The sequence below is a fragment of the Pelophylax lessonae genome (assembly GCF_965119305.1).
Source record: "Pelophylax lessonae genome assembly, chromosome: 13".
In the NCBI taxonomy this organism is placed as follows: domain Eukaryota; kingdom Metazoa; phylum Chordata; class Amphibia; order Anura; family Ranidae; genus Pelophylax; species Pelophylax lessonae.
Window position 1 is genome coordinate 993,849 of NC_138780.1, and position 14,938 is coordinate 1,008,786.

A 14,938-nucleotide genomic window follows, 5' to 3' on the forward strand; every position below is an offset into this window, starting at 1 on the left:
TGGGTTCATTCCTTAACCACTTGCCGATTGCGCTATAACCAAATGATAGTTACAGCGTGGTCGTCCAGTTCTGGGAGGGCGTCTATTGACATCCTTCCATAACCACGCCCACCTCCCCCCCCCCACCCCCACCGGTGTGCCTACTGTGGCGATCATCCGGCACGCTCTGTGATCACTGTGTTCTTCAGGGACAGCTGATCACAGATCGGGGTAAAGGGCCAATCACAGCTGATCACAGATGGGGGTAAAGGGCCAATCACAGCTGATCACAGATGGGGGTAAAGGGCCAATCACAGCTGATCACAGATGGGGATAAAGGGCCAATCACAGCTCATCACAGATGGGGGTAAAGGGCCAATCACAGCTGATCACAGACGGGGGTAAAGGGCCAATCACAGCTGATCACAGATGGGGGTAAAGGGCCAATCACAGCTGATCATAGATGGGGGTAAAGGGCCAATCACAGCTGATCACAGATCGGGGTAAAGGGCCAATTACAGCTGATCATAGATGGGGGTAAAGGGCCAATAACAGCTGATCACAGATCGGGGTAAAGGGCCAATAACAGCTGATCACAGATCGGGGTAAAGGGCCAATTACAGCTGATCATAGATGGGGGTAAAGGGCCAATAACAGCTGATCATAGATGGGGGTAAAGGGCCAATCACTGCTGATCATAGATGGGGGTAAAGGGCCAATCACTGCTGATCATAGATGGGGGTAAAGGGCCAATCACAGCTCATCACAGATGGGGGTAAAGGGCCAATAACAGCTGATCACAGATCGGGGTAAAGGGCCAATAACAGCTGATCATAGATGGGGGTAAAGGGCCAATCACTGCTGATCATAGATGGGGGTAAAGGGCCAATCACTGCTGATCATAGATGGGGGTAAAGGGCCAATCACTGCTGATCATAGATGGGGGTAAAGGGTCAATCACAGCTCATCACAGATGGGGGTAAAGGGCCAATAACAGCTGATCACAGATCGGGGTAAAGGGCCAATAACAGCTGATCACAGATCGGGGTAAAGGGATAATCACAGCTGATCACAGATCGTGGTAAAGGGCCAATAACAGCTGATCACAGATGGGGGTAAAGGGCCAATCACAGCTGATCACAGATCGGGGTAAAGGGCCAATCACAGCTGATCATAGATGGGGGTAAAGGGCCAATCACAGCTCATCACAGATGGGGGTAAAGGGCCAATCACAGCTGATCACAGATGGGGGTAAAGGGCCAATCACAGCTCATCACAGATCGGAGTAAAGGGCCAATCACAGCTGATCACAATGTAAACACATCTGCCGGTTATCGGCATTCCTTTCTACATTGTCACAGGACGAGAGCCGGTAATTGGAAAGTGTGTCAGGGGACATCTACACTGATCATCAGTGCAGCTCCAACAGTGCCCATCAGTGCCTCCTCATCACTGCCCATCAGTGGCACCTCATCACTGGCACCTCATCACTGCCACCTCATCACTGCCCATCAGTGGCACCTCGTCAGTGCTGCCAATCAGTGCCTCCTCATCAATGCCCATCAGTGCCACCTCATCAGTGCCAACCAGTGGCACCTCATCAGTGCCCATCAGTGGCACCTCATCAGTGCCAATCAGTGGCACCTCATCAGTGCCCATCAGTGGCACCTCATCACTGCCCATCAGTGCCACCTCATCAGTGCCAATCAGTGGCACCTCATCACTGCCCATCAGTGGCACCTCATCACTGCCCCCTTATCACTGCCCATCAGTGGCACCTCATCAGTGCCAATCAGTGGCACACGGTATTTGTGCACTTTTTGGGAAAAAATAAACTTTATTGAATTAAAAAAACACAATTTATACCCCAAATTTTTGGTAAAATATAAAAGATGTCACGCCGAGTAAATCGATACCCAACACGTCACACTTTACCACTGCGCACATTGGTGGAATGGCGCCAAACCACAGCACTGAAAAATCTTCATCAGCGACGCTTTACAAAATGTTTTTTCTACCTTTAAAAGCAAAAAATCAAAACAAAAAATTGAATTTTTTTGCTATTAAAAAAAAATTCTTTACTTCCCCCCGAGACCGGAAGTGATGTCATGACGTTGCTCTGGTCCTCCTAGATCATAGAGGTGATCAGAGACAATCTGGTCTCTGGGAAAAAAACAATACTACCAGAGCGCTAAAAGACCACCAACATATGAAGTGTGTATGGTTGAACCAAAATAACGGGGGGGGGGGGGGGGGGGGGAGGGAGAAAAAACAACAAACTTGGCAATTAATGAAAATATAATGTTGTTCAATATGGGATCAAAAATATACCCTGAGGGGGTAAATAGTCCTGAAAGGAAAAGTCAATTTACACTGAGCAGCTCTTCCAAGGACCAAGAGGAGATTCTGCACAGACAAGGCAAAGTATGGAACAACTCGCTAGACGTGAATGTCACTCCAACGATCTTCTAGCCATCCTCTGGGGGGCGTCATCCATTCCCGAACGCCGTCCGTAGCTGAATCACTGATAGTGGGAGGAAAGGAAGCCGGCTGCCTCCCGCATGGAGCACCTGAAGAAAGAGCGCGCCGCGTTTGTTGACCCCGCGCATGCTCAGAAACGCGTCGGGCATGCCGTACCCAGCTGACAGATTGTACCATCCCTGGTGACGGGGGTGCCTCCAGTAACCATCCGTACACCGTAGCCGCTGATCGCATACATCTGACCGCTCACCGTGCCGGCTTCCTTTCCTCCCACTATCAGTGATTCAGCTACGGACGGCGTTCAGGAATGGATGACGCCCCCCAGAGGATGGCTAGAAGATCGTTGGAGTGACAATCACGTCTAGTGAGTTGTTCCATACTTTGTCTGCACTTTCAGCGCTTCTCCCCTTTTTTCTTCTAATCTGGTCTCTGGGGACCTCTATGGACAGTTGGATCATTTCCCAGGTGCAGCGGTGAAAACAGTGAGCACCAAAAACACTGGCGCGTGGCAGAAGTAGGAGGGGGGGGGGGGAAGGGTGACCCCTCCCACTGCTTCGGAAAGCGATCCAGGAGCTAATTAGACGCTCAGACTGCCGGCTGAAAACAACAATCCCGTGGGTGTGGCCAATCTCTTCATCCATCCTCCCCCAACGTCTATATACCTGTTCTATGGAACCATTATAGTCATCACCTGACCAGGAGGTGGGTGGGCGGATCCTGCTCCTGCTCCGCCCCTCTGCCAGGTGTACAGTGCTGATTGGCCAGTTCTACACTACAGCGGTCGACTCCTCCTCGTGTTTACTGCTTGACTTTTAATGGGAGCTTGATTAACCCCCCCCCCCCGACATTGATTGACCCCCCTTTTATTGGGAGCTTGATTGACCCCCCCCTTTTAATGGGACAGTGATTGACCCCCCCCTTTTATTGGGACATTGATTGACCCCCCCCCCTTTTATTGGGACAGTGATTGACCCCCCCCCCTTTTATTGGGACATTGATTGACCCCCCCCCCTTTTATTGGGACAGTGATTGACCCCCCCCCCTTTTATTGGGACATTGATTGACACCCCCCCCCTTTTAATGTGGCATTTCCCAAAGAAAGATTGAAAGAGAAATTCTGTCAGGACGTCAATTTACTTTTCTTGTCACGCTGTAGGAAGTCTCCGCCCCCATCCGCCATCAGCGGCTCGCCCACGCCACCTGCAGGAAGGAGAGAAGAGAGGAGGGGGCCATGTTATATTTACAATAGAGACCCCCTTTATCCATCCGCCACCATCCCAGACTCCTCCTCCTTTCTATACAGACTCCTCCTTTATCCATCCGCCACCATCCCGGACTCCTCCTCCTTTCTATACAGACTCCTCCTTTATCCATCCGCCACCATCCCAGACTCCTCCTCCTTTCTATACAGACTCCTCCTTTATCCATCCAGACCCATCCCAGACTCCTCCTCCTTTCTATACAGACTCCTCCTTTATCCATCCGCCACCATCCCAGACTCCTCCTCCTTTCTATACAGACTCCTCCTTTATCCATCCGCCACCATCCCAGACTCCTCCTCCTTTCTATACAGACTCCTCCTTTATCCATCCAGACCCATCCCAGACTCCTCCTCCTTTCTATACAGACTCCTCCTTTATCCATCCAGGACTCCTCCCCATCCCAGACCCCTCCTGGTGGGAGGGTGATATATAGAGGTATGGGGGAGGGGAGGTATGTAGAGGGGGTGGGGGAGGGGTGATTAGAGGGGGTGGGGGAGGGGTGATATATAGAGGTATTTAGAGGGGGAGGGGAGGTATGTGGGGGAGGGGAGGTATGTAGAGGGGAAGGGGAGGTATGTGGGGGAGGGGAGGTATTTAGAGGGGGAGGGGAGGTATGTGGGGGAGGGGAGGTATGTAGAGGGGAAGGGTGGGTCACGTGTTGGGGGCGGGGTCCCGGGGGTCTCACTCACCCTCTATATATTATTCTCGCTTCTTTCCCTCCGGCCTCTGATTGGCTCTCCAATCACGTGATTTCTGTGTGACGTCACTTCCCTTCCGTCTTCCCCTTCGCAAGGAGTGGGCGGAGCCTCCGCGTCTCTCACTTCCGGCATTGAGCTCCGCCCACGTCCTCGCCGTACGGTGAAGTGAGTGGTTGAAAGCCCCGCCCCTCGGGGGTGTCACCTCTCCTTTAACCCCTTCATCACCTCAGAGACTGCACACATCCCATAATACCTCACCGGGGAGCCCCGCCCCCGGACATATATTGGGGTGCCCAATTCTCTGGGTCTCCCCTCCCCCTTCACACAGCTGACTCCGCCCTCCAATCACAGAGCCTCCTCATCGGAATGGGGGAGCAGTGGGGTGGGGGAAGGGCACTGAGGTGATGGGGGAGGAGTTAGGGTGGTGGGAAGGAAGGGGGAGGGGAAATCAGGTGATGAAGGGAGGAGTTGAGGCAGTGGGGGGAGGGGCAGTGAGGTGATGGAGGGAGGAGTTAGGGCAGTGGGGGAGGGGCAGTGAGGTGATGGAGGGAGGAGTTAGGGCAGTGAGATGATGGAGGGAGGAGTTAGGGTGGGGGAGAGGCAGTGAGGTAATGGGGGAGGAGTTAGGGCAGTGGGGGAGGGGCAGTGAGGTGATGGAGGGAGGAGTTAGGGCAGTGGGGAAGGGCAGTGAGGTGATGGAGGGAGGAGTTAGGGCAGTGGGGGAGGGGCAGTGAGGTGATGGAGGGAGGAGTTAGGGCAGTGGGGGAGGGGCAGTGAGGTGATGGAGGGAGGAGTTAGGGCAGTGGGGAGGGGCAGTGAGGTGATGGAGGGAGGAGTTAGGGCAGTGAGGTGATGGAGGGAGGAGTTAGGGTGGGGGAGGGGCAGTGAGGTGATGGAGGGAGGAGTTAGGGTGGGGGAGGGGCAGTGAGGTGATGGAGGGAGGGGTGGGGGAGGGGTTGAGGCCTCTCAGGTGGGGGTGATGAGATTTCTCTGATTGGTATAACCTGTGTCCGGTGAGTCGGCGGTGGGGGCCCTCGGTGGCCCCGTCTCTCGTCTCCGGATCCTTGGGAAGAGCGGGGACAGCAGGATGGCCACATCTGGGGTGTCCAGTAGGGGGAGAATTGCTCGCTGGGGGGGAGAAGAGGCCCCTATAGGGGACAGGCGGGAAGGAAGTCTGGAATACCAGGTCTGCAGGGGCGGGGCAAAGCAACGGGGAGCCTCCAGGGCGGAGCCATGTGGTAATAGAGCAGGGGGCGGAGACAGATTAGTAGAGAGCCGGAGGAGGAGCCTAGAAGGTGGTGGAGTGCCAATCACTGGAGGTAAATGTGTCCGGGGGGTCAGCGCCAGGCACACAGGGTGACAGAGGGTGGAGTCATGCCATGGGGGGAGGGGCATACATACAGAGAGGCCAAGGAAGTGCGGGGGAGGGGTGGGGATGAGAAGATACCATGAAAATGATCATTAGATACATTATTCCCCATAATAGTCCGTACACGCTGCTCCACCCACAGGGGGCGTGGTCACTGCACTTCCCCCAATCAGATTCATTATTGTGGCTTCTGCCTGTACAGTCCTCCATCTTGGTGGAAACACTCAGCCATGTGACCGCCATCGCCATCCAGACATGGAGGACACCAACTCTCCTCTATACAGCCTCCACCTTCCTTCCTCTACCCTCAGTCTCAGGAGAGCCTCCACCTTCTGTCCACTAACCTCAGCCTCCGGAGAGCCTCCACCTTCTGTCCTCTACATCTAAGCTCCGGAGAGAGCCTCTACCTTCCATTCTCTAACCTCAGCCTCCAGAGAGCCTCCACCTTCTGTCCTCTAACCTCAGCTTCTGGAGAGCCTCCGCCCTCTGTCCTCTACATCTAAGCTCCGGAGAGAGCCTCTACCTTCCATTCTCTAACCTCAGCCTCCAGAGAGCCTCCACCTTCTGTCCTCTAACCTCAGCTTCTGGAGAGCCTCCGCCCTCTGTCCTCTACATCTAACCTCCAGAGAGCCTCCACCTTCTGTCCTCTAACCTCAGCCTTTGGAGATCCTCCACCTTCTGTCCTCTAATCTCAGCCTCCGGAGAGCCTCCATCTTGTGTCAGTCCAAAGCCTTTAAAACCAGAAAACCTTTATTTTGCCAAGGGAGCCTCCATCTATATTTCCAACCGGAGTGCCTCCATCTGGCAAATGGTCTTCTGTAGACAGCCTCCATCTCATAACTAGTCACCTCCAGGACAGCCTCCATCTTGTAAACACATCTGTGGACAGCCTCCATCTTATAATTGGTCGACTTCCGCCAGCCTTTATCTTGTCATTGGTCACCTCCAAACAACCACCACCATGCTGACCTGGCACCCTTCTCTCTGGTCTTACAGCCCAACCTCCATTTTGTACCTTGTGCCTCCATCTTGCTGCGATGTGACGGTACTCACCGTCACTGGGAGTGAAAGACAGATACTTAATGGTTTGGATTGCTTCAAATGGGTTCTGTGTTTACACTTATGATAATGTGTATTGTACTTCAATGTCAGAGACAGGCTCTCCCTATTGTCTGTGTGTTGAGGTGTGATGTGGATTCTGGTAAGTCTGTCTGTCCCATTGTTAATTGTTAATGAACTCACATATTGTTTCTGTCCCGATGGCTAGATAATTAGTTCAGGGTAATTCTATTTCTGTATACAATTTAATCTGCATATGATAATGTAATCAGGCAACCCCTGACCTGTGTGTGGTAATCTGATCAGGAGGGGGAGGTCCATGCTGTATATAAACTGTGTGACTGTTCAATAAAGGAGAAGATTCCAGTACAAGCTAAGTTGTCGGCTAGCTTTGTATGGGGGGGCAGCTGGAAAATCTGATATCCATGACTGGGAGGAAGCCGTATACTGACGGAAGTCCACAAGCACAGTGAGGGTTGCGGTTCCGTTACATGCAGTTCCACCACATCTCCGTAGGAAACACAGAGTGAAAATCTATTCTGATTGGTCTGATGCTTCATTTTCCATCTTCTGTAGAAGGCCATTGGACTCGGAGAGTGGATCGCATGATGTCACATCTTGTTGGTGAGATATGTTCTTGGCGGTGACATCCGGTGATGTTATAGGTCTGGAAGCCCAGTATGATTCTGGTGCTGGTATCCAGGCGGAGTTCATGGATTGGCTATCGCCACCACCAGGCGGAATCTATGGATTGGCCATCGCCAATTCCAGGCGGAGTCTATGGATTGGCCATCGCCAATTCCAGGCAGAGTCTATGGATTGGCCATCGCCAATTCAGGCGGAATCTATGGATTGGCTATCACCAATTTCAGACGGAGTCTATGGATTGGCCATCACCAGGTAGAGTCTTTGGATTGACAATTGCCATCTCCAGGCGGGGTCTTTGGATTGGCTATCGTCACCTCCAGGCGGGGTCTTTGGATTGGCTATCGCCATCCTAAGGTGGAGTATTTGGATTGGCTATCGCCACCTCCAGGCGTAGTCTTTGGATTGGCTGTCACCATCTCCAGGTAGAATCTTTGAATTGGCCATCTCCAATTGGAGTCTTTGGATTGGCTATCGTCATCTCCAGGCGGGGTCTTTGGTTTGGCTGTCGCTACCCCCAGTCGCGGTCTTTGGATGTGCTATCGCCATCTTAAGGTGGAGTCTTTGAATTGGCTATCGCCATATCTAGGCGAAGTCTTTGGATTGGCTGTTGCCACCTCCAGGCGGAGTCTTTCAATTGGCTATTGCCATCTCCAGGCGAAGTCTTTGGATTGGCTATCGCCACCTCCAGGCAGAGTCCTAGATTGGCTATTATCATCTCCAGGTAAAGTCTTTCGATTGGCTATCGCCACCTCCAGGCGGAGTCTTTTGATTGACTATTGCCACCTCCAGGCAGAGTCTTTCGATTGACTATCGCCACCTCCAGGCGGTGTGGGAAGGACACAATTGTTGGGTGTATTTGTGTATTTCATGGCTGAGTGTTTTTACCAATTGACCACCATTGCACATTCAAGTCTCTCCTAGAATTCCCCCTCCCCCCATACCATTCACAATGGCCTTACCTTCTCGGCCTCTGCGGTCACCGCCATCTGCCATTCCTCGTCGCTGCACCCCTGCCTTCTCCTTCGTGAGGACCTCCTCTTTTCTGCTGTAGATGTTATTAAATGATACGGGTGAGCAGTGCTTCCCTATCCTCATGGTCATGGTGGACAGAGAGTCTACCAGCATGCCAGCTGGGTGATCATTTTGTGCCCATAGTCTATGTGGGGCTTCTGGTGTGTCCAGCTCTGGTAGCTTCCTATCGACTTTCTGAGCTTCTCTGGCCAGCCCGTTGTTGCCCTCCTGTCGCCCTTGTTCCCTCCTATCACTCTCTCTTGTGCGGTCGTGGTGGTTCTTTTTATCAATGTCATAGGAACTGTTTGGTACCTCCATTATTAGATGGGCATCCGCATAATCCATGGTCCAGGAGTCCTGAGGCCCCTTGACCAAGGCGATGGGGGCTTTTACATGTTGACTGATTTGCTTGTTGACGGAATTGCGATATCTCAGTTCCCGGAAGGTGGTGACCTCTTTTCCTTCTGGCAATGGCTGAGCTTGTGGCATTACCAGCCCATGGTAGAAAGCCGAGGCTGTGAGTTCGTTGACAGGCGGCTGCTCAACATCGGGAGAAAAAACGATCAGCCAATCACTTTTATCCTTCTTTGGCTGTAGAAGGCCCCCACTCTTCCGCCTTCTTTGAGCCAGTTCGTGGAAGGAGGTGATAGTCTTTTTGGGGGTTTGCGTTGAAGGCTCGTCTGGCACGCAGAAGCTCGGGAGAAGATCTCCATCCAAAGGCCATCTGTGAACATCAGTTTGGTTCGCATTGGCAACGTCCTCTTTTTCAACATCTGGTTGGGGTTTTGGATCCACAACTTCATCCACATCCATGGAGGTAGAACACAAAGATGGTGGCGGATCGGGGTGCTGAGCCTCTATAAGGGAATTAGAATTACTGTCTACGACGGAGTCTGAGCTCCAGTCGATGAATGGGACGTCATCCGGAACCATGTTGTTGTTGATGGTGTTCTCAGGCACGTCAACCCTTCGCTCAGTGATTTGCTGTGAAGAATCGATGGAGTCATCCAGGGAAGACGGAGATGGGCTCCCTCTCTCCACATCCAGAGGAATGATATCTGGTTGTTGGTCTGGTGTCTCCAGGTCATCCTGAGCATATTCCTTGTAGTACATCGACACCGGTGAATCGTCCAACGTGAAATCGGAAGAGCTGCTGCTATCTGTGGAGGGAGATGATGGAGATAGGGGACTAAGAGGAAGATCGTCTGGAGACAGATAATTCTCACACATAATTGTCTCCAGATTCTCATTAGAGCTGTACTTAATGGTCTCCGCATGGCTGGAATGCTGGTCACAGCACTGGCATGGCACAGATGGGTCATTGGAATTTGCGTCCACCAGTAGCGTATCCGAAGTGTCTTTATATTGGTGTTGATGAGCAGGAACATCTTTCAGGCTTGTGTTCTGACCCATTGGGTCTTCCATCACCTCAGATCGCATGCTCAGGTGAACCCCAAGGGACACATGCTGCAGGTGGACATAGTTCAGGTTGCTAATGAGGGCTTTTCTAGAGGTCAGCATCTTGTGATTGGTCCCTGAAGGCTCTCACTCAATGGAAACGTTGGCTGAGCTCAGAGCTAGTCACCAATGATCTTCGTCATGATGGAGAAAGTGGCCAAAGCCTCTTCCAGTGGATACAAGAGTCCTTCATTGGAGGAGCTGTCCCATAACAAGCCACTTCCTTCTTTTCAATGAGGGACTGGTCAGCAAACTGGGACAACCTGCAGAAGAGAAGACAAGAAGCGGGCAGGTCCAACAGAGGTTATTTATCCCGTCTCATCACCAAGACCTACAAACACAGAGCACATCATGGGGTAACGGCGAGAAGACATGAGGAGACAAACTACAAACTGCTGCTGGAGGACAAGACAACCGAATGAAACACAAAGACCAAATGGCATCTCCAAATATGGTGGCATACAGAGCGGGACAGAGGTGGGGGCTGCAGAGGGAACATTACAAGAAGAACATCAACAGATGGTGATGAGTCCCGGACATGTTTCCTGTCCTCGCTTCTATGGTTCCTGCCTGGTATTTTCCCCCATTCTCCTTCTGTAGGATGTTTTCCGATCCAGTTACCTCAAACCTTACACCCCGGGGGTCATGTGTAGGAATAATTGTCTACAGATTATTGGAGACGTCTCCTGCATGGTTTTATTTCAGCAGATTGTACGTAATTTCCTCTCCCCTCATGAATAATTCAGTTTATTAATATCCAGGGATTCTCTGAGCCTAGATACCGTTATTTCATCTGCTGCCAGTCTCTTCATCCCTGGATCACACATGGCTGCCTCTAACCTGTCCTATAAACCTCCTTGATGACCCGTGTCCCTCCACCAGGCTGCCTCTTCCCCATCCCAGAGAGCCCATGTCCCCTGGCTGAACTTCCTCTTCCCCATCCCAGAGAGCCCATGTCCCCTGGCTGAACTTCCTCTTCCCCGTCCCAGAAACCTTCTCCTTGGTGAGCCCATGTCCCACAGCTGAGCTGCCTCTACTCCATCCTATAAACCTTCTCCTGAGCCCATGTCCCACAGCTGAGCTGCCTCTACTCCATCCTATAAACCTTCTCCTGAGCCCATGTCCCCTGGCTGAACTTCCTCTTCCTCATCCCAGAAACCTTCTCCTTAGTGGTCCATGCCCTCCCACCAAGCTTCCTCTCCCTCATCCCAGAAACCTTCTCCTAGGTGAGCCTATGTCCCCTGGCCAAGCTTCCCCTCTACTCTCCTCAACCTGACCCCCTCTTTGCCTTCCCCTAGATGGAATATAATTAAAGGAAAAACGTCACCTTAGTAACCTGCAGATATTGTGTCCCTGAAAAACAGACCACTTTCCCAGTACAGTGCCCATTTCACCCCCTTTTCATGGCACTGGATCCGCTTTCCTTGGATCCAGTGACCCAACCTACCCCCTTCCCCAGATCCAGTGACTCCACCTACCCCCTTCCCCAGATTCAGTAACCTATACTACCCCCTTCACCTGCAAAGTAACCCAACCTACCCCCTTCCCCAGATCCAGTGACCCAACCTACCCCCTTCCCCAGCACGGTGACCCAACCTACCCCTTTCCCAGCACAGTGACCCAGTCTACCCCCTTCCTCAGCACAGTGACCCACCCTACCCCCTTCCCCAGATTCAGTAACCTATACTACCCCCTTCACCTGCAAAGTAACCCAACCTACCCCCTTCCCCAGCACAGTGACCCAACCTACCCCCTTCCCCAGATCCAGTGACCCAACCTACCCCCTTCCCCAGCACAGTGACCCAACCTACCCCCTTTCCCAGCACAGTGACCCAGTCTACCCCCTTCCTCAGCACAGTGACCCACCCTACCCCCTTCCCCAGATCCAGTGACCCAACCTACCCCCTTCCCCAGATCCAGTGACCCAACCTACCCCCTTTCCCAGCACAGTGACCCAACCTACCCCCTTCCCCAGATTCAGTAACCTATACTACCCCCTTCACCTGCAAAGTAACCCAACCTACCCCCTTCCCCAGCACAGTGACCCAACCTACCCCCTTCCCCAGATCCAGTGACCCAACCTACCCCCTTCCCCAGCACAGTGACCCAACCTACCCCCTTTCCCAGCACAGTGACCCAGTCTACCCCCTTCCTCAGCACAGTGACCCACCCTACCCCCTTCCCCAGATCCAGTGACCCAACCTACCCCCTTCCCCAGATCCAGTGACCCAACCTACCCCCTTTCCCAGCACAGTGACCCAGTCTACCCCCTTCCTCAGCACAGTGACCCAACCTACCCCCTTCCCCAGATACAGTGACCCAACCTAACCATCCTTCCCCAGATCCAGTGACCCAACCTACTCCCTTCCTCAGCACAGTGACGCAGTCTACCCCCTTCCTCAGCACAGTGACCCGACCTACCCCCTTCCCCAGATCCAGTGACCCAACCTACCCCCTTCCCCAGATCCAGTGACCCAACCTACCCCCTTCCCAGATCCAGTGACCCACCCTAACCATCCTTCCTCAGATCCAGTGACCCAACCTACTCCCTTCCTCAGCACAGTTACCCCGTCTACCCCCTTCCTCAGCACAGTGACCCAACCTACCCCCTTCCCCAGATACAGTGACCCAACCTACCCCCTTCCCCAGATACAGTGAACCAACCTACCCCCTTCCCCAGATCCAGTGACCCAACCTACTCCCTTCCTCAGCACAGTGACCCAACCTACTCCCTTCCTCAGCACAGTGACCCAGTCTACCCTCTTCCTCAGCACAGTGACCCATCCTACCCCCTTCCCCAGATCCAGTGAACCAACCTACCCCCTTCCCCAGATCCAGTGGCCCAACCTACCCCCTTCCCCAGCACAGTGACCCAACCTTCCCCCTTCCCCAGTACAGTGACCCGACTTACCCCCTTCACGAGCACAGTGACCCGACCTACCCCCTTCCCCAGATCCAGTGACCCAACCTAATCACCCTTCCCCAGATCCAGTGACTTAACCTACCCCCTTCCTCAGCACAGTGACAGGACCTACCCCCTTCACAAGCACAGTGACCCAACCTACCCCCTTCCCCAGATCCAGTAACCCAACCTAATCACCCTTCCCCAGATCCAGTGACCCAACCTACCCCCTTCCCCAGATCCAGTGACCCAACCTACCCCCTTCCTTAGCACAGTGACTCAACCTACCCCCTTCCTTAGCACAGTGACCCAACCTACCCCCTTCCCCAGATCCAGTAACCCAACCTAATCACCCTTCCCCAGATCCAGTGACCCAACCTACCCCCTTCCCTAGATCCAGTGACCCAACCTAACCATCCTTCCCCAGATCCAGTGACCCAACCTACCCCCTTCCCCAGATCCAGTGACCCAACCTACCCCCTTCCTTAGCACAGTGACCCAACCTACCCCCTTTCTCAGCACAGTGACCCAACCTACCCCCTTCCCCAGATCCAGTGACCCACCCTGAAAGGATTTGGTTGAGACCCTCTTTAAATATACCTTACTTTGCCCTTCCCCAGATCCAATGATCCATCTCACCCATCTTATTCAGATTCATTCACCTACCTCACCTCATTATCTGTGTTCTGTTTTCTCTCCTTCATTCTATTGGTGTACATAGAACCTGTGATGTCACCACCCCCACACATATAGCAACCACAACACCGGTCACATATAGAACATCACACCACCGTATACATACCCCGCCCACATCTACATCACACATGATACATGCAAACCTACACATGACATCTACACAGGGAGAACATACCTGACACCTTCTCATGACATCTACATGGGGGGAACATACCTGACACCTTCTCATGACATCTACATTTAGAGGAACATACGTGACATATGACACCCAGTATGTAAACAAGTCTCATATATATATATATACAGGATGGATGATGATGATGTAGGCTTGGGATGGATGGATGATGATTCGGGATGGAAGCCTCGGTCACATATGTTGTATCTCTGTACATTGTATCATACTAAAGACATTGTGATGATGGTGATTTTGATGCAGCTCTTCTCTATCGGGAAGGGGGGAGGGGGAGGGGGGGGAGTAATTCTGTGTCTCTGCAAAATTTGGGGGACCCCATTGGGCCATCCATATATCCTGTCACCCCCAACCCATCTATCCACCTCCCCCGCAAGCACATGCAACCCCCCCATCACCTTAACATCCAGCGGGTACCGCAGCCTCCAGTGTGAGGGTGGAGAGTCTGCATCCAGGCAAAGGAGGGGAGGACCAGCCTGACATCAGCATATCAGATGGGGGGGGGGAGGGGATCCGCTATCAGCTGACAGATGAGAATTCCCGGGATGGAGAGACAATGAGATTATCCTCCGATTCCCCAACCGAGCCGAAGGATGGAGACCCAACTTCCTTCACCATCATCCTCCACATCTATCCTCCTCATCCTCCTCATCTATCCTCCACATCCTCCTCATCTATCCTCCACATCCATCCTCCACATCCTCCTCATCTATCCTCCACATCCTCCTCATCTATCCTCCACATCCTCCACATCCTCCTCATCTATCCTCCACATCCTCATCCCCATCCCTCCTCATCCCCATGCCTCCTCATCTATCCTCCACATCCTCCTCATCTATCCTCCACATCCTCCTCATCTATCCTCCACATCCTCATCCCCATCCCTCCTCATCCCCATCCCTCCTCATCTATCCTCCACATCCTCCTCATCTATCCTCCACATCCTCCTCATCTTCCTCCACATCCTCCTCATCTTCCTCCACATCCTCCTCATCATCTATCCTCCACATCCTCCTCATCTATCCTCCACATCCTCATCCCCATCCCTCCTCATCCCCATCCCTCCTCATCTATCCTCCACATCCTCCTCATCTATCCTCCACATCCTCCTCATCTTCCTCCACATCCTCCTCATCTTCCTCCACATCCTCCTCATCATCTATCCTCCACATCCTCCTCATCTAT

At 52.8% G+C, this 14,938-nt stretch overlaps 1 protein-coding gene across 3 annotated transcripts in view; it reads right to left on the bottom strand.

Annotated features, from left to right (window-relative positions):
* The window catches only part of RUSC1 (RUN and SH3 domain containing 1), a 36,449-nt gene extending 22,143 nt beyond the window's left edge, over positions 1 to 14,306 (bottom strand). The window contains exons 1-4 of one of the 3 annotated variants that reach the window (XM_082242772.1): positions 14,152 to 14,306; positions 8,456 to 10,228; positions 5,425 to 5,733; positions 3,598 to 3,660 (exon numbers count right to left, since the gene is read on the bottom strand). In XM_082242772.1, coding sequence (XP_082098898.1) covers positions 3,598 to 3,660; positions 5,425 to 5,733; positions 8,456 to 10,028 — 1,945 coding nt within the window. In that variant the 5' untranslated portion in view covers positions 10,029 to 10,228; positions 14,152 to 14,306. The remainder of the gene's footprint in view (positions 1 to 3,597; positions 3,661 to 5,424; positions 5,734 to 8,455; positions 10,229 to 14,151) is intronic. The other 2 variants (XM_082242773.1, XM_082242774.1) reach the window with 2 other exon arrangements.
* Between the last annotated feature and the right edge of the window lie 632 nt (positions 14,307 to 14,938).